At 44.1% G+C, this 20,665-nt stretch overlaps 1 protein-coding gene and 1 pseudogene across 2 annotated transcripts in view; both read right to left on the minus strand.

The window, feature by feature from the left end:
* Positions 1–396: 396 nt before the first annotated feature.
* Positions 397–20,665, minus strand: part of TTC27 (tetratricopeptide repeat domain 27) — a 502,742-nt gene continuing 482,473 nt past the window's right edge. Inside the window, exons 20-21 of one of the 2 annotated variants that reach the window (XM_040350813.1) lie at positions 20,236–20,336; positions 397–579 (exon numbers count right to left, since the gene is read on the minus strand). In XM_040350813.1, the coding sequence (XP_040206747.1) occupies positions 457–579; positions 20,236–20,336 (224 nt within the window). In that variant the 3' untranslated portion in view covers positions 397–456. The remainder of the gene's footprint in view (positions 580–20,235; positions 20,337–20,665) is intronic. The other variant, XM_040350814.1, reaches the window with a different exon arrangement.
* LOC120938304 lies at positions 13,563–13,681 on the minus strand (annotated as a pseudogene).

The following is a 20,665-nucleotide window of genomic DNA, read 5'->3' on the forward strand; positions in this document are numbered from 1 at the left end:
ATGGAGAGGGGCGTTTTTTTCAGCGCCCAAAAGCTGCTCTAAAGATGCAGCTTGCAGGACTCAGTGTGAAAGGGTCCATTGAGATGCATGGAGAGCGTTTTAAGAGCGCTATTTTTAATGCTAAAACGCTGTAAAAACGCTTCTGTGTGAAAGGGGTCTAATAGTGGAATATTGCATAGATCTCTGCTTTGTGACATAAAAGATGACTTTTCCAGCCATCAGCAGTTTTACTCTGTGGACCTCAGCCAATTAGCTGATGCACTCATGTAAAACTAATCCCAAAGAAGTGCCGTGTAAATAATAAAACTGTAGTCATTCCAGGGTGTCCAAAACCATTACGTATAGGCCAAACTCATGATTCTGTAGCCAAGAAGAGTGGTAATAACAACATGCCAATGTTTTTAAGAAACAAAACATTTATTGTACATTAGATTTTGTTACACAGCGAATTCCCATTCAGTATTGATTACGCAGCTGATTACTGATTTCTTGAATTTCAGTAATAAGATTGTCCATTGTTTGAACTTCATCAGCTAATTCAGTTGACAGTTCTCCACTTGCCACATCGGTAAAGATTTGCTGTAAAAAAAATAATAAAAAAACATTTTACAAAGAAAATTTTAAGAACATATGTGAATATACATAAAAGCATTCAAAAAGTCTAGAATTACCAAGAAATGTTCATGTTTTTGATAGCAACTTATAATTTTATTCACCCAAGTAGCATTAAATGCATCAGGAAGTACAGCCAATACATTAACTATGTCACAGCATTGTTCACATTCTATTAATCAAACTTTAGGTTCATCAAAGAATCCTCCTTTTGCAGCAATTACAGCTTTGCAGACCTTTGACATTCTAGCCTTCAAGTTCTTAAGAAATTTAGAAAATGTTAACCCACATCTTAAGTAGCTCTTAAGGACATGATTTTTTTGACATTAAAGTGAAGCTCTTCCCACAAGAGCTTGATAACATTAAGAGCTAGCGATTGTGCCAGTCAGTCCATCAAAGACTGTAACCTGGAAACCTGATTCAACACCAAATAGCTTTTGCATAGCTTAGTGGTATGCTTTGTATCTTTGTCCTGTTGCTGAATGACTTGTGCTGACATTGTTAAATAAAGTAATAATCATTCTGGTTCATTATTCTTGTACTATGTGTAAATCTCCCACCATACTATACACCAGCAACCAGTTGCAGTATTTTTTTTTGGGGGGGGGCGGCAAACAAACCTGCCCCCTCACTCGCACACCGCCCCCCCTCCCCAACGTGCACAGGCCGGCCTCAGTTCTCACACTGTCCCCACTCATCCTCCCATCAGCAATCAGGGCAATCTCAGCATCTGTCCACTCCGTCGCTTTCCTCCCATGCAGCTCTCGTTACAGAGATGACATCATCCCTGCAGACATGTTACTCTCAGAATGTGGCCCCTCCTCCCACACACAGGTCATTATTTTCTTTAAAGCTGCAGCCAATAGACGCTCCTGGCACAGGCTTCTGACTGGAAAACCTGCTCAATGGAACTATGGGCTCTGCTAGGAGGATGGTGCCCAGTGTGAGCTCTATGGAGCCAGGAAGTCGGTGATCAGTCTTAAGAGGCCGATGCTGCTACTGACTCCAGCTTGCCATGGGGCCATTGCTTCTCCTCATGGCCAAACAGGAAGTGGGTCATGAGGCATGATTGGCTGGGAGTCTTAAGACTTCCTAGCCAATCGGGTCTCAGGACCCGATTCGTGATTGGCCAGAAGGGGAAGCAGGAAGACATTAGCAAAATATTAATTAGATAATGTCACACAACTGGGTGGGCTCGGGGCTCTGCGCCCCGAGCCCACCCTTTTTTTTAAGCCAATTGGAGCCTCAGGCCCAACACTATTGAAAGCCATGCGCCTTCACAGGCTGTCTGGGATTCAAGCAGTATATCCCCAGTAAGAGAGCCAGGTACGGATTGAAGCTCAACAAGCTCTGTGAAAGCTCCACTCGATCTGTGCTTGCTTTTCCCGTGTACGAAGGCAAAGACTCCCAGCTCCAGCCACCTAAGTACATGGGAAAGTGAGAAAATTGTTTGGGAGTTGGTATTCCCACTCTTCCAAAAGAGGTATCACATTTACATTTTAAATTACTATACCGGTTTGCCCCTTTTCTGCCACCTATACCTTGAGAAAACTTTGGCCTGTGGTACAGCAAGAAAAAACAGGAAGGGCTTCCCACAGCCTCTAGTCACCACAAGGCTTCAAAGGGGGGAATCGGCAAGCCTGAGGAACAAGGCCGTGAAGTGGCAGGATAGGAAAGATGTGTACATCATGTCCACCATCCATGATGACACCTCGGTGGAAAGTTGCTTTAGACGCGGTCCTGTTCAAAAGCCTTGCTGTATCCACGAGTACAATAAGTTCATGGGGGGGGGGGGGGTTGATTTAAATGATCAAATGCTGCAGCCCTATCAACATGAAAGTCCCTCTTCTGGTGTAAAAAAGTCGCAATTTACAATGCATACGTCACCTATCAAAAATTTACGGAAATACCCAACACCTTTCTCAAATTTATCAAGGATAATGTCACTGCCCTGATCCCCTCCAGAAATCATTTGCTCTGATTGTGTCAGCCTACTGCATGAGCGCCACTTCCCTGACAATATTCCACCATCAGAAAACGGAAGAAGACGCCCAAAACAAGTTGGGTGTGTAGCAAAAAAGTTAAAAAAGGAGATCCCTAACGTCCCTCCCAACCTGGCCTATGCATCGAAGAATGCTTCAGACGCTATCACGCTCGTTAACCATTTGCCCAGATTTCTAATAGACTGCCATTTCCCGTTTTTATTTATGTGCCAATTATTTAACTGGTGCCCCGACCAACCATATCACTGCCTTCCATGTGAACTTACCTTGGTCTGTTTATCATCTATGCCTTTGCCTGCCGTCTGCATTGTTTATCCGCCATGTTTCTGCCTTTCACATGAACTCACCCTGAACTCTAACGACTATGCCTCAGCCTACTGTCTATTTGTGCCTTTTACCAGCACTGACCTTGGCCTGTTGACCATGTTTTTGCCTGCCACTTGGACTGATCTTTCACCCTACTACACAGGGGTCTCACATATGTGATGGGCTTCAGAATTTAGTTCTGAGTTGAAAAAAACTGTTTTTGGTTTTCTCTTTGTTTTTCAATTCCCAGAACAGGGTCTGGAATCTTGAGGCTCCAAAGCAATTGGGGTGGGAGAAGCCTCGATCCCTGTCCCCATTGTTTTCTGACCGAGACCCTAAGCTTGATGGTCCTGCTTGCTGTCTGGACCAATACTTTGGTTGTGCTGACAATTTCTCTGCCTGCACTGACCCAGGACTTGTTATGGACAATGTGCCTGTTACAATACTTTGGCTGTACTGACAATATCTATGCCTGCTGCCTGTACTAAGTATGGACAGTATTTCTGCTGATGGATGATCCTTTCGCTGCTGCTGATCAAATCCTCACCTGCTACCTGGACCAATGCTTTGGCTATGCCGACAATATCTCTACCTGTACTGACTATGAACAGTATTGCTGCCCGCTACCTGTACTAAGTATGGGCAGTATTACTGCCTGCTGAATGGACTATCCTTTCACTGCTGCTGATCAAATCCCTGCCCGCTACCTGGACCAATGCTTTGGCTGTGCGGACAATATCTCTACCTGTACTGACTATGAACAGTATTCCTGACCGCTGCATGCTATGTGTTAGAAATATGGATGACCTTCAACAATGTGATAGATTGGCAGGAATTTATGTGTGTAATTTATGTCCCTAGAACACCTGGAGGTGCTACTTGAACGTTGATCATCTCTATGTGGCTAGTCTATGCAAAAGTCTCACACATGTGGTATAGCCATACTCGAGAGGAGTAGCAGAATGCATTTTGGGATGTAATTTTTGCTATGTACATACTATGTGTTTTTTCCCCCAACATTTTCCAAAAACCTGTGAAAAAAAAATGACATGTTCAAAAGACTCATGATGCCTCATAGAACATACCTTGGGGTATTTGCTTTCCAAAATGGGGTCATTTTGTGGGCATTTCCATTGTACTGGTGCTCCAGGGCCTTCAATAGAGTAATAGGTAGTCACAAATTATATATGTAATTTATGTTCCTAAAACGCCAGGAGATGCTACTTGGATGTTTGGCCCCTGTATGTGGCCAGGCTGTGTAAAAATCTTACACAGGTGGCAGAATGTATTTTGGGGTGTCATTTCTGGTATGTACATGCTGTGTTAGAAATATCTTATAAATGGACAAGTTTGTTTATTAAAAAATCTGTTTCTTTCCACATTTTCCGAGCACTTGTAGAAAAAAAAACTCTCAAAAGACTCAATGCCCCATAAAATATAACTTGGGGTGTTTGCTTTCCAAAAATGGGTCATTTTGTGGGCGTTACCATTGTCCTGGTGCTCCAGGGCCTTTAAAAGTGAGATAGGTCATCATCAAATTAGATGTGTAATTTATACTCCTAGAATGAATATTGTCCTGGCTTGTTAATATCTCAAGAAATTAGATAGGCCGTCAGTACATCAGCTGTGCTACATTTTCAATGATTGGTAAAAATAATCAGAATTAGTGGATATTATTTAGTCTGTGTGAAAGTTATAGCGTCTACAAGCTATGGTGCCAAAGATATGTAGCAATTTACATTTTTGCCCAAATTTATGAAGAAAAATAGAAACAGAAAAGTGTTTGTTTTTCCCCAAAAAATGTGCGCTCTACCACCAAAAGAAAGCTCTATTTGTGAGAAAAAAAATTATGATAAAAAATGTTGTTTGAGTACAGTGTAGCATTACTGAGTAATTTTCATTAAAAGTGTCAGAGCGCTGAAAGCTGAAAATTGATCTGGGCAGGAAGGGTGTATAAGTGCCCTGTATTGAAGTAGTTAATTAATAAATAAATCTAACTCAAAAGATATAGAGACCTGCCTATAGTAAAAGCTACAGACATCAGATGGAGACCAGGCAGAGATGGCAGTGGCCTACCAAAGACCGCACACCGTTTATAAGCTGCTGTTTTCTAATAGTCCTGTAAAAAGCAGAACGTGTCTCACCCAGATCATCATTCTACACAGCCAAAGGGTGTAGGATGAAACTGAGATAAAAAACAGTTCTGAGAGTGTGGTTATCGTCATATATCAATTTAATATTTTTTAGTAACTGACTTCAACCCAGAAACCTGGATCTGTATACTTGTTCAGTCTGTGATTTAGAAAACGATTTGAATAACATAACCACATAATTAACATTTTCCAAAGGACATATGAGCAGTGGAAGCCCCCCCCCCCCCCCCACACACACTTTTTTTAAGTACAGGCTTCCTTTCTTAGCATATTCTAACCAAACTTAATGTAAACTCCGGGGTAAAGCACCTTGCACTGTCATAACGGTTTCAGATGTATTGCATTTTTGTAGGATACTATTTAATTAACTGCAAGGCAAAACATATGGCAATGCATGCACACAGAATTTAGAATATGTATTTCAACCTGATATACATTCACTGTTCTGAAATGTATAATCTTGTTTTTAAACAGTTACAGAATTTTTATTCAAATTCTCTACTTTTCCTTAGTACCAAAGAGTGTTGCATCTGTCAAATCTCCATATACGTAATCATTAAAAGGGGATATGTATCATGATAAAGATGAAAGTGCTCACAGTAGTTTTATTTTAGCTGAAGACAAACTCATTCAGGAAGGAACGTCTGGCTCTTCGAAGCCTGGCTGCTGGGGATGTTTTCCCTTCCTTTTCCGGAACAGAACAACAAGGACAGCTCAAAAGCTTTAAGATAAACTGGCCTTGATAATATACTACTTATGTCACATGCTCTGATGTTGTAAATTACTGTTACCACGATAGGGTTCAAACACGAGGGTGGGAACATCAGTGAAAATAACTCATGACCTAATGAGCTTTTGCAAATCTCAGTGATTGCACCATCAGAACATTTCTTGGTACTGTACTGTGTCCCTCTGTCCCCTTCAGCAACTAATGTAGTAAGTGACACATAGGGGCAAATCTAGGTATTTTGTCAGACTCAGTAATTGATTTAGTACATTTCATGTTATAAAGTATTTACTAATCTTACCAAGCCCCCAAAACACAATATGAATCAATCTTATAAAAAATATAAATCATTAAGCCCAAGTAAATAAAATAAAAAAATGTCTATATCAGGGCTCAAAATTTCAAGTCCTGAGCTACTAGCCAGGCCTCAAGAGTTACTCGCCACCAGTTGCCCCACCTAATTCATACACTGCCCTGCGCCTAATTGCACCCGTAAACACGCCCTCGTAGATTATCTCATGGAATGACACTGTTAAATGTTTTATGCAGAATCAAGTTACAAAATTAAATATTACCAACAACAACTTTAACAAAATGGGACAGGGCACTGGGGTCAGACCAGAGGGACAGGGCAATGGGGTCAGACCAGAGGGACAGGGCACTGGGGGCAGATCAGAGGGACAGGGCACTAGAACTGGGTCTCTTCCCCATTCTCTTGCTGTCTCCTCTGCAACTCCCATCCATCCTCTGTCTCTCTCCCATTCATCTCATCATCAGGAGCCTGTGTGTGCGGCTCCACGCTTGCATGTCCCCACTTCCCCCTTTTTTTCAGGCTGGCAGTGAGGAGAGGAGGTGCAGCACAGCGGGAGGGAGTACAATCCAGCGCCGAGATCCACACAACTGCACAGCCATTGACACCATAGCACAGCGCACACTGACACCGCACAGCACACATTGAGACCAGTCTGTTCACAGTGCTCAGGCTGAACTGCTGGATACTTACATAGAGCACAAGGAGAAGAAAACTGTACAAACTGGAAGGCTGCCGCTGTCATGTCAGGGCAAGTTTCAGTGAGCGCTGCACCGGAGTGGTAATTTTCGCAATCCTCCACCTCACTCTTTACTTTCTGCTCTCCAGCTACATTGGTCGGGGGAGGGGGGGGCAGGCTCAGAGAGGTCATACTGTTAGGTCCCATGGCTTAATGAGAATTGTAAGGAGAGCACCTGTGTACTGCTCTGCCTGTGCGTGGCTCACCAGACTACTTTTTCCGAGCATGCACCTTTCCTCTTCGGCCGCCAATCTCATCGGGACTCTAAGTGTAGGCACAGATTGAAGGGAGATTGGTCATGTAGCCCTGTCATCACTCGCCCCCAGCTTAAATCCACTCGCCAAATGCTAGTAGTCGAGTGGAAATTTTGAGGGCTGTCTATATGATAAAGTCCATGGGAGGTGAAAGAATAACCAGTTCTTATGTACATATCAGAAATCCACCACCACAATGATTCCTTGTGATCCACATGACTGCGACCACCAAAGTACAGATGTAGGCTTACCAGCAATTCATGACTCCCCTAATTATAGAGAAGTCAAAAGGAGCTTAGGTTTAATACATTTGGATCACACCATCACTCTCAGCTCGCATTTGACACCACATCAATGGTCCAGTCAGTCAGGAAGTAAGGGTTCAGGTAGATGACACTTCCATTTCCACTCTAATAGCTCTTGCAGTGTATATACACCAATTCCCAGATGAACATTTTACAGGATTTTATACTATTTATATTGCACTTACATGTGGATAAAAGCATTTCAGAAATGAATGTGGGTGGCAAACAAAGTAAAACTTCTGCCACTTCTGGTAAGACGATGAGATCAGCTCGTAGCTCCACCCAACACATTTTGTCATAGATGACTTCTTCTGGGGCACTGGAGTGTCATCTGCCTGGACCATTGATGGATATGGGGTCAGATGTGAGCCGAGAGTGATTGTGTGATCCAAATGTATTACACCTAAGCTCCTTTTAACTTTTCTATAATTAAAGGGTGATATGTGCATAAGAGCTGGTTAATCTTTTACCCCACATGGACTTTATCTTATGGACATATCTTTATTTCACTTATTTTTTTATTTAATACTTGATAAATATATCACAGCGCTGTTGCACCTTTTGATTTCTTTTACAACTAATGTACACAAGTGTGGATATTTTTTATTTTCTTTCCTATATATTTAGTAGTAGCACTACTCTTTTTGTTTTATTGTGGATGCCAAACTATGACTCTGGGCAAAGAGTTGTACAGTGAGGAAAATAAGTATTTGATCACCAGCTGATTTTGTACATTTGCCCACTGACAAAAAAAATGATCAGTCTATAATTGTTTTAATTAGAAAAATTCAGACGGGCCTGTACATGTGCTTTCTTGAGCAGGGGGACTTTGCAGGCACTACAGGTATTCAGATGTTCACAGCGTAGTGTCTTACCAATTGTTTTCTTGGCGACTATGGTCCCAGCTGCCTTGAAATCATTGATAAGATTCTCCCGTGTAGTGCTGGGCTGATTCCTCACCATTCTCATACTCATTGAAACTCCACGAGGTGAGATCTTGCATGGAGCCCCAGACCTAGAGAGATTGACAGTTATTGTGTTTTTTTTCCATTTGCGAATAATCGCACCACCTGTTGTCACCCTCCCACCAAGCTGCTTGCCGGTAGTCTTGCAACCCATTCCAGCCTTGTGTGGGTCTACAATCTTGTCCCTGACATCCTTGGACAGCCCTTTGATCTTGGCCATGGTGGAGAGATTGGAATCTGATTGACTGCTTCTGTGGACAGGTGTCTTTTATATAGGTAACAACGGTGATTAGGAGCACTCCATTTAAGAGAGTGCTCCTAATCTCAGCTTGTGGGACTGTAGGCCATACACTCCACCCAACAACCATACTCCAGGTACAAACATAAATAAATACACTGACCCATCATTGGCGAATAAAGGCCGCGGTAATTTTATTGGTTTAAACACAAAATAATTTCAAATCATCATATCAATTTTATTCCATAACTTCAACATCAAAAATTGCCATTAATAAAGCAAAACCAAATAAGTGCAACTGCTCAGTTTTTGTCACTCAAGCAGCATTTAACTCATTAATTGACATATCACGTCCCCCCTGGATCCCAAGGTGACGCCTACCACATAAATTTACCGCGACAGGGGAGGAGGGAGGGAGTTCTTCAGCTGCTGCTGCCAGGGGAAAAGAGGGAGATTCCCAGCCCAGCCAAACCTTTTATAGCCTCTGCTGCTCCCAGAAGCTTCCGACACCTTCCATTGGCTGGCTGATGGTCCCAAATTTAAAGGCACAGTACATAGGAATTACAAGGCAAACATTAACCAATTACAAGCTAACTTCAGCACTTAATCACCTATTAACCCCGTGCTGGCCACAATCCCACTCAAGTGGGCTCCTAATGTGCCCCCTTTCTTATTACCTGTATAGAAGACACTTTAGAGCTAGACATCTTGTTGATTGATAGGGGGTCAAATAATTATTTCACTCATTAAATAGCAAATCAATTTATAACTTTTTTGAAATGTGTTTTTCTAGATATTGTTGTTATTCTGTCTCTCAATGTTAAAATAAACCTACCATTAATATTATAGACTAATCATTTCTTTGCCAGTGGGCCAACATACAAAATCAGCAGGGGAGCAAATATTTTTTCCCTCCCTGTATATATTGATTGTGTAACTGTAAATATAGTATGAATGGTGGCAAAACATGCCGGCTTAGTAAGTAGTTTTGCACAATTTTTTTGTGGTGTTTTATGGTAGCCCTAATGATATATGGTACATGATATACCCAATATTGTGTTGTGTTTTCAGATGTGTCATGAGTTTAGCCACATTTGTAACTCTTGTATTATCAAAGTTGCCACTGCCCACATACTGCCATGATTGCAATTATGTGTTGACTTGCACTGACATATAGGGGGCAATTTACTAAAGCTAGTGCACACAGCTCTGCTTAACTGAACAAGCTGAAATAAGAAGCTGATTTGTTACTATGCACAGATTCTGCATGCATCCGTTTTAGTAACTCTCCCCCAAAGGCTCTTGTATTACTCTTGTATTACTACAGAGTGTTAATGCATGTCAGCATGTACCAGTAATGGCAACATCTCAGGGTAAGACATGTTTTCTGTTTTTGCTAAATTAATTTTGTGAGATTTACAAAGGATCAGTACATTTTGCAGTTTTCACATGATTTTTTTTTTTTTTTTTTTAATGTTTTGTGTCAAGGAGATGTTCACTTTCACATTTGCATATGTTATAGTTCTAAAGAGTAGTTCTATAAAATGTTGTAATTATATGCTATTAAAATGCAATTTGGTCAAAATAGCAAATGGTTGCTCACTTTTACAGGATATGTATCACTGTGATCTGAAGCACTGATGCGTTGCGCTGCAGAACTAATTATATACAGAAATAAACACTGCAGTGTACAGAAGAAACATATATCCTAGTTAGAATAGGCTTTGTTTAAATAAAATGTGAATTTAATGCAACAAAATGTGCTTTTGTACACAGAGAATCTAGACCAACTTATGTGGCAATTACCATAATATTAATCTAATTTCTGTACACCAAGTTTCCCAGATTGTGTAGTTGTAGAAACAGAGCTCATACAGTTCTTTAAAGTCTCTTAAATTATCTGCTGACACTGGATTCTAGCAGTGAAATTCCTAAAAAGCAAAACATATACTATTGTATAAAGAAAAGTGGTGTGGTAATGTGTGTAAGAGCTTTTAAGTTTATAATTAGGAAACACAATCAAAAAAGGTTCAGTAGAGTGGAATTTCCTGTTGATCATTTTACAATTAAACCAGAGAGATTGGGTTTAGGTTGATGACCACAGTAGATTACCATTATAGTGCGCAATCACTTTCATTAGCAATCACACAATCAGGTTTAACTAACATTTACTGTAGAATAAATACAGAATTAGCTCAAATTGTTACCCATGGTGAATTCACTTACTCTGTGAGCTTAAAGTGGATGTATACTGGCTGACACATTTTTTTTTTTTTAATACCCCTGTAAGACAAAAGGCATAATGAGCTAGTATGCGCTGCATACTAGCTCATTATGAAATACCTTAGAACGAGGCGTCGGTAATTCACCACTTGGTCCACGCCGAGGTAGCTGACATGTTGCCTCGGCATGTCTTTCGGGTATCACGGCTCCAGCGATGTGAGTGGCTGGAGCCGCAATGTCATCACTCCCACGTATGTGCGCGGGAGACTTCTTTGCCGATAAGGTCCGGCGTCTGCCGAGCCTTAAGCTGAGAATTCCCTGTGCGCATGCGCCACTGCAGTCAGCGGCTAATTGCAAAGGGACTAACTCCTAAACCGTAAAGGTTTAGGAGATTTTTTTTTACCTACAGGCAAGCCTTATTATAGGCTTACCTGTAGGTAAAAGTTACAAAATTGACTATACAGCCACTTTAAAGCAATATTAAAAAAATTAATAAAAAAATACAGGTTGTGTGTTAGTTTCTTGCCACAGCCGATATAATATAGGAGGAATGGATAAGCAGTGGTGAACATCTTAAAGTGGAGCTCCAGTCTCCTAAGTGAAAATTAAAAGCCAGCAGCTACAAAAACGGAAGCTGCTGACTTTTAATAAACAGGCACTCATCTGTCTCACTATTTAGCGGCATGCTCACCCCAGTCATTTTCTCCCTCTGCCCTCTCTCACCGACATATTTACTAAGGGCATCAGGCTGTGACAGCTTGCAGCTTCACAGCTGCGTGCCCAATGCGTGAGCGGCGCTGAACTCTGACTGGTCCTGCAGAATTCTGGGGCCTGTCACATAGGGTGAGAATATGGATTGAAAACTGGCTACAAGGGCGAGTTCAGAGGGAGGTGAAAAAATAGGATTTTTTATACTCACCGTAAAATCCTTTTCTCTGAGTCCATGGACGGACACAGCTCCTTAAATCTTGACAAGTGGGTTATGTTCAATGTTTACAGGAGAGGACTAGGCAGAAACATGTTAGATAATTAAATACATGTTACATTAACAGAGTTGAACAGCCCCGCCCAGGGGGCGGTCCCTCCAGACATAACCCTTCTCACTGCAGCATGCAGCCTCAGTTCGTAACAAGCAGTACAAACCTAAAAAGGAGGGGTGGGAGCGGTGTCCGTCCATGGACTCAGAGGAAAGGATTTTACGGTGAGTACAAAAAATACTATTTTCTCTTATAGTCCATGGACAGCTCCTTAAATCTTGGCAGGTAGGACATCCACAAGCAGTGTCAAAAAACGAGGGGTGGGAAATATATCAGTAAAACCAATTTTAACTTCACCCCAAAACAAGCAGAGCTCCTCAACAGAGGAAGTGCAACTTTAAACAGCCACCTGCAAAAACTAGCGGCCGAAAGAAGCATCAGAAGATGCACCCACAGCAACCATGTAAATTCTGGGAAAAGCGTGAACGGACGAGTAAGTCGCCGCCTCGCACACCTGTGAGACCGACGCATGCTGTCGGAAAAAACCCAGGAAGCATCATTGCCCTGGTCGAAAGTGCCGTGACCGGCAATGGGGGCCCGTCTCTTAAGAGCATAGGCCTGTATGACAGCCTGCCTGATCCACCGAAAAAAGGTGGTCGACTAGACGGCCAGGCCCTTTGGTGGACCAGACACCGACACAAAAGAGAGCCAGATCTCCGAAACGGAGCCATAGCAAGCTGGTACACCCGCAAAGCGAGTACCACACCTAAAGTATGAAAGTCAACCTCCGTAGGATGCGCCGGCCGAGAACAGAAGGATGGAAGAACAATGTCCTTATTCTGGCAAAAGGCCGAAACCACATTCGGAAGAAGGGAAGGTCGTGGGCGCACCACCACCTAATCCTATGGAGGGTCAAGCATGGCGGCTTGCAAGACAAGACCGCCAACTCAGAAACCCCTCTAACAGAGGTAAAGGCCACCAAAGGGGCCACCTTCTGAGAGAGTTGTCAAGAGAAAACTCTCTGATTTTTCCAAAAGGAAGGTTCCTGAAGAACCGAGAGCACCAGAGTCAAAAACTTCTTCCTCCGGAAGAAGACTACCGTGCCCTCAGCATGGTTGAGATGACCGAGTCGGACAGTCCCCGGTCTCTTAAAGTGTGGCTTCTAATAGCCATGTTGAGCAAGTCAGTGACTGTACAACAGGAGGAAGTATAGGACCTTGAGACAGAAGGACCTCCCGCTGTGGCAATTGCCAGGGTACCTCCGCTACCAGGCCTGGATAACGGCATACCAAGGACGCCGGGGACAATCTGGAGCGATTAGAATCATCGGGATTTCCCAGCCTCCACTCTGTGGAGCAGCTGCCGAGGCCACACTACAATGGAGGAAAGGCATAAAGTCCCCGATACAGACCCCACAGGGCCACCAACGCGACTGACGCGTCTGTACAGGATCACTAGACCTGGCCACAAACTCTGACACCCTTGCGGCTGAGACAAGGGGCTAGGAGATCCATGCCCTGTGAGACTCACCTCCTGCAAAGGAGGTGACTCTGAGTACCAAGACCAGTCGTCCTGGTCCAGCATCAGGCGACTCCAGTAGCCCGCCTACCGGTATACCTGATGGTAGACCGAAGCCACGGCCGTGGCGTTGTCAGGCTGAATCCAGATCAGAAGACCTTGCAACCTCCCCAACCACGAGGAGAGGCATAGCCTGATTGCCCAAAGTACCAGGACATACAACGGTAGACAGGGTCTACAGCACCTGGTATTCCCAGGCGGACTCCCACCCAGGTACTAACCAGGCCCGACCCTGGGTAGTAACCGAGATCAGATGAGAATGGGCGCATACAGGGAGGCGTGGCCGTAGGTTCACTAAAGTCCAGCCACTCTGGGCCGACTGGACCCCCCAGACGCCCCCACAACCTGAGAGGTTGGCGTCCGTTGTAATCACCATCCACAAAAAGAAAGAAACTACTTCCCGGGCTGAAGAGTCGGGGATCTCAGCCACCAATTCACTGACTAGGTGGCGCACCTGAATCTGATGATTCAGAGACAAGAGATTTGTACCACTCGGACAGTATTTCCCTCTGGAAAAAACATGAGCGTGTAACTGGGCATACGGTACCGCCTCGGATTTGCATGCAAATGAAGAGAAGACCGATTACGTGATGCCAATACCTTCACCGCAGACTGAAGAGTCTGCAATTTCTCCAGGGGAAGAAAGACCTTTGCCACCATGGAATCCGGAACCCCTAGGCACTCCAAAACTGAGTCGGAACCAGGACCGACTTCAAATGTTTAACGCCCACCCGAATTCTCGGAGGGTCTGAAAAGCTACAGACACAACCACTAATTCTGAGTCAGAAAGTTGTCTAAGTAGCCCACGATGGCAAAGCCTCGCTGTCCCAACAAGGTTAGGATAAGTGCAAGCTCCTTGGTGAAAACCTGTGGTGCTGGCGCCAGATCAAAAGGAAGGGCCACAACTGACAGTGGGCCTCCCCATCACGAGGCACAGAAACCTCTGACTCGCGCAAAGTGGTACATGCATGTATGCTTCCTTGATGTCAAAGGACGCCAGAAAGTCCCCCCAGATGGAGCGCAGCTACCAACGAACGAATGGATTCCGAGCGGAACTACCCATCGTTCACAAAGGCATCTTAGGCCCTTGAGGCCCAAAATCGGACAGACCCTGTCCATCTTTGGGACCGAGAACAGATTTGGATAGAATCCCTCACACCTCTAGTCCTGCAGGAAAGGTAAAATTACCCCACAGCTTAGCAAGTCCCACACAGCCCCAAGGCAGACCGACGAGCTGGGAAAGAGAGACACGAGGGAAGAAATCTGTTTGGAGGATCGGAAGGAACCCTATCTAGTACTCCGATGATACCACCTCGCAGACTCAATAGTCGGAGAGCAGGGAGGTTCACCGAGTTGTGAACAGCAAAGTCGACCCCCCACCTCAGAGACGGGCATGGGAAGCTACATACATTGGCGGGTTCAGGTGCTGGCGTGATCGGCTTACGCACCCAGGGACGTTGTAGTCCCCCAGCCGAGCCTTTGTCGGCCTGGGAGTGTTCGCCAGCGGACCCTGACTGACGAAAATACCACTTTGGTGTAGGAAAGGAAGGACCCGGCCGGTGGCGGGGCTCCTTCTCCCTGGAAGCCTGAGGGAGGCGAGTGCTCTTCCCTCCAGTGATATCTTGATAATGTCATCCAGGGAGGACCCAAAAGGTCTCCCACCCATAAAGGGTAAATCTTCCAGGGCGTATGTTAGAGGCCTGGCCAGCAGACCAGCATTCCAGACGAGAGAAGGCGGCAACCATCTCTGAAACCGAAGCCCTCGATACCAAGGGCGCGGCATCCAGTGAAACATCACAGACATATACAAGGCTCTGGACCAGCTGGCCAGTTAGCCTAATAACATTGGTAGAGAGTCGGTGCTCCTCCGCTGTCTGGTGCAAAATGCTCACTCCGAGTGACTGGGACCCCAGCGTAGAGGCCACAATAAGCCGCAAGGCAGACCCCAGCATGGTAGACATGGAACGGGTCAGTACTTCGGATCTTCTATCAGTCAAGCGGGGGTTCCCACAATAGGGAGGGTCCTATACATGACAACTGGAGGGTCCACCACCGGAAAAGAAGCCCACTCTCTTAAAAAGTCTCTCCTCAAAGGGGCACTGAACCGTCAGGCGGTGAGGGACTACAAAAGCCCTCAGCGGCTTTTTTCATTCCGCATCTTAGAAATTAGCAAAGAAGGGCACAGAAAGAAAAAACCTACACAAAGCGGTCTGATTTGTGTGATCCCAAAAAAGACAGAGCCCTCAGCGGAAACCCAGCTGCACCATCCAGCTAAAGAGAGTCCCTTACAGCAATGAGAAGCGCACCTTTAAGTGCCTTATCCTGCAGACCCAGATACCTGGTCCATGGCTCCATGACAGAGCATTCCCCAGGGCATAGTGGGGGGGAGGGGGCACTATTTTAACCCCCGCCCGACCGCAGTCCGCCCCCACCCTGGCACCGAAGTGTCCAGGACCAACAATAAAAAGCATCTGTGGGAATCCCAGGCACTAAACACCTGCTGCCACCACAAGCATGTTGGGGAAGGACCAGATACTGACTCCAAAGTTTAGTAATACATACACAGTGTGTATGTATATCACCACAAAAAACGGAAGCTCCCAGGCCCTATTCAGAACATCTCACCCCTTGCTGCGCTGACCAGGGTACCCAGGCGACTCACCTCAGGAGGGGACTGCCCAGCGCTGCCATCCGCCCTCAGCACACGGCGTATGGGGAGGAAAAAAAACGTGAGGTAACTTGCGGCAGGCGGAGGGACCCGTGTGCGCCATAGGCTTCAGCACTAGGGGTCAGGACTACCCAAAGATGGCCGCCGAGCGTTTAGAACGCGGCCACAGGAAAATGGCGGACCGCAATGTAAGCTGCGCCACGGTGCGGCTACGAACAAAATGGCCGCCAATGGGAGTTTTCGATGCAATTGAAAAACCACCCAAAAAATGGCGCCAGCGTCGGCAGAATGGCGGCAAAATGCCGCATTTAAATAGTAAAAGCCTTCTAGGGCTTTAAAAGTGCCAAAAAAGAAAAAAAACTTGCAGGAAAGCCCCAGTACTAAAAACTCAGGCCAGATACACAGTCCCCTCAGGAAGGCCCCCCCCCCCTGACAGTGGTTAACAATGCAGCAGAGGGAAAGGAGCAGGGAAGGGAGGAGAAGAGGACCCCTGAACCCCAGGAATGTCCAGCCATACCCACCTAAGCGGGAGGGACTGTACTTACCCGTCCGAGCGAGGACACATTCCTGACAGACCTACAACCGCAATGGAGGTAGCTGTCGGCCCGGTCCACTGTGAGTGAGACAACACCACAGCCAAGTCATATGTGAACCTCGGAGCAAAGCTCACTGGCCACCCCAGGAGTCATGGGGCGTGGCAGACCCAGCCTCTTTGCAAAGGTGTGCTCACGCTCGCTGGTTGGACTGAGTAGACAATAAGGATCTATATTATCCAGCCCGTCTCTCAGCCGACAGTTGAAAGAAGATTCTTTAAGAATTTTTTTTAATAAAATAAAATAAAATTTCTCCTCAGGGCGCTGGGCCCAAAGGGAGCCATGCGTTCTCCTCCTTTGCTAGGCAAAACGAAACTGAGGCTGCATGCTGCAGTGAGGAGGGTTATGCCTGGAGGGACCGCCCCCTGGGCAGGGCTGTTCAACTCTGTTAATGTAACATGTATTTAATTATTTAACATGTTTCTGCCTAGTCCTCTCCTGTAAACAGGGAACATAACCCACTTGTCAAGATTTAAGGAGCTGTGTCCATCCATGGACGATTAGAGAAATGGGGAGTACTCGGAATGGTCAGGGGTGGGAAGTGGGGTCCCCCAGGGTTCTGTGTTGGGACCAATCCTGTTTAATTTGTTCATAAAAAACCTGGAGGATGGGGTAAACAGTTCAATCTCTGTATTTGCAGACGACACTAAGTCAAGCAGGGCAATAACTTCTCTGCAGGATGTGGAAACCTTGCAAGAAGATCTGAACAAATTGTGGGTGGGCAACTACATGGCAAATTAGGTTTAATGTAGAAACATTTTTAATAATGCATTTGGGTGGCAAAAATATGAATGCAATCTACTCACTAGAGGGTGAACCTCTGGGGAAATCTAGGATGTAAAAGGACCTGGGGGTCCTAGTAGATGATAGGCTCAGCAATGGCAAGCCGATGCTAGCAAAGCAAACAGAATATTGCCATGCATTAAAAAAATAATTAACTCCAGAGATAAAACGATAATTCTCCCACTCTACAAGATTCCCTTCCACAGGCGGTGGTCTCAGCGGGGGGCATTAAGAAAAACTATTAGATAAGCACCTGAACGACTGCAACATACAAGGATATACAATGTAATACTGACATATAATCCCACACATAGGATGGACTTGATGGACTTGTGTCTTTTTTCAACCTCACCTACTATGTAACTATGTAGCAGTTACAGGGTTGAGATAAACTTTTTACTAGGTGCTTACAATCATCAGCTTTTTATTATTGTAAAACCTTTATCCCCAAAGGAATTAGGGCCAAAACAACAAATCGATTAATCGACAACTAATCGATTATGAAATGAATCGATTACAATTTTCATAATCGATTAATCAACCAGTAACATAATGGGGTTAAAAAAAAAAATAATTAGCCCTTTATAGTACAAAAAAGCAAATTGCTGCTGTAAATATTACTTTCACTGTCCCACAGTAAAAAAATGAGCCCCTTGCAGTAGCGATTATTTGCTCTTTTTGGACTTATTTTGTTTTTTTTTAACTCCATTATGTTACCAAACTTCTCAGGCCTGGGTTCACACCTCAGTTTTTTGGTGCTTTTTGCAGAAACACACTACAGTTCATTTACATGTTTTCCTATAGACACGTTCACATCCATGATTTTATTTCAGCTGCTGCGTATTTGGAAAGGGCAAGGACTTTTTAACGCAAAACGGTGCTATTTTGTTTTTTTTGGTTCAATATACTTCAATGAAGAAGCTGCAGAAAAGCATGTAATGTGTTTTTGTGGCAATTTGTGTTTTGTAATCTGCCCAACAACAAATTGGACCAAAAAAATAAAATAAATGCACATTTTTTTTAGGCTATTATCCGATTAATCGAAACAATAATCGGCCAACTAATTGATTATGAAAATAATCGTTAGTTGCAGCCCTAAAAGTAATACAGTGGAACCTCGGATTTCGAGCATAATCCGTTCCAGGAGAATGCTCATAATCCAAAGTACTTGCATATAAAAGTGAGGTTCCCCATTAAAGTCAATGGAAACTAAAATAATTTGTTCCACATTGACGTCAAAGGCATGCAATAACGCATGTGGCCAGAGGTGGGGGGCGCCAGAGAGCCTCGGAAACGCACGGAAAGGCCCGAAGATAAGTCGGCTGACCTCGGCAAACCTCAGAAAGGCTCGGGAACTGAGTATTTCCGAGCGGCTTCCTTACAACGCCCTTTGGCTCCGGCGCCCCCCACCTCAGGCCAAACGCGGTACTGCACACCGCTGTGGCTTGAATCCTGATCATTTTGTGACACAACACTCGCAAACCGAGTCAGGATTTTTTAAAATACAGTGCTCGTATTGCGAAACGCTCATTAACATCGTTACTCGCAATTCGAGGTTCCACTGCACATGGTTTTCTGTGGCTGCTTATAAAGCATTAGTCTGCAAGAGGTGCTTCTATTGGTCGCACAGTGCCTGTGGGCGCATGACATTCCGGAAGCGTGCATCAAAGGGGTGGCTCAGGGCGTTACTCCATACGACCCGGGAAGCCAAGGAGCCACCATATATAGTGGAAATTGGCACCAATGGTCAGGGGGAAAGTAAAAATTATGAACAGAAAAAAATAATAATGGAAGGACAAGCTCAAGAAAAGGTAAGTCCTGCCCTGACCATCTAATATAGAAAAAAACAACTTGTGTTTAATATCAATTTAAAAACAGGCACTACAAAATGCTGTATAATATCTAATCTTTGCGTCTTGGAAGCTCCTTTCTCCACAAATTGAAGAGTTACCCCCCCCCCCCTACTATCATCAAAGATCCATCCATTACGGAGACATTCTCATCTACAGAGGGATGATGGAGTTAGTCACATCTCGGAAGAGCAAGAAGTTGCGGCTTCCTTTAATAAATATACCCAGTTGGAGCAGCATAAAAAATACAGGTTTTCAGTCTTGCTGTCTGATCTTAGACAATTTTGGAACCCTAAAGCCCTGTACACACGATCGGATATCTGATGGAATCTAATCTGATGGATTTTTTCGTCAGATATTCAAAGAAGCTGACTTTGTCTGTCTTGCCTACACACCATCAGTCAAAAATCCGACCGTGCCAAAACGCAGTGACGTAAAACACTACAACGTGCTGAGAAAAAATAAGTTCAATGCTTCCGAGCATGCGTCTACTTGATTCTGAGCATGCGTGGATTTTTGACCGATGGACTTCCACACAGACGATCGTTTTTTTTCTATTGGTTTTTTATCCATAGGAAAAATTAAAAACATGTTCTATTTTTTTCACTGATGGAAAACAAACCGATGGGGCCCACACACGATCGGTTAGTCTGATGAAAACGGTCCATCGGTCTGTTTTCATCGGACAAACCGATTGTGTGTACAGGGCTTAACAGTTTGCTTTAATGTAGAGCTTGAGATGGCAAATGGATATCTCTTAGCTGAAAAATAACACGTGTGAACTATTATCTAAACTGATGAATAACTACATTTTTTTTATATTTGTGAGCCCTGCAATCAACAATCTTTTCCTGCAATTTCGTATCCTCATGGATTACCTGGCAAGATAAAAAAAGGTTGAATACATTTTTAAAATCTAGTAAGGTTGTAAACTTTTTCTGTTGGACTAACCTTTGCTTTAGATGATAAGCCACGAAGATTAAGACGCGCCGAGGACAGTATCTGCACAGCTTCTTGTGGATTAGACTTGGTCTTGCTGCATTTTATTGACACTACAATATACAAAAGGAGATACCACATCCAGTCACTGCATCAGGTATTTTTTTTTTAATATGATTTTGCATATGACAAAATAAAGCAATGACAGATGACATACATGATATGACAAATGATGCAACTAATATATGACATATTTTGCATTAATTATGGTGTGGTGCCATGACATTGTTCCATACAGTCCCAAACAAAGATTATATTAGGAGGGGAAACCTTGATTAGATCAATATAGAAAAGTTTGGAGACTACTAGGTGACTTAAGATATACAGTACAAGTACAGAATATAAACAGTTTATGTCTGAATAGACAGGGCCGACCCGCCCT

Source organism: Rana temporaria, chromosome 4 (genome assembly GCF_905171775.1).
Source record: "Rana temporaria chromosome 4, aRanTem1.1, whole genome shotgun sequence".
NCBI classification, from domain to species: Eukaryota; Metazoa; Chordata; class Amphibia; order Anura; family Ranidae; genus Rana; species Rana temporaria.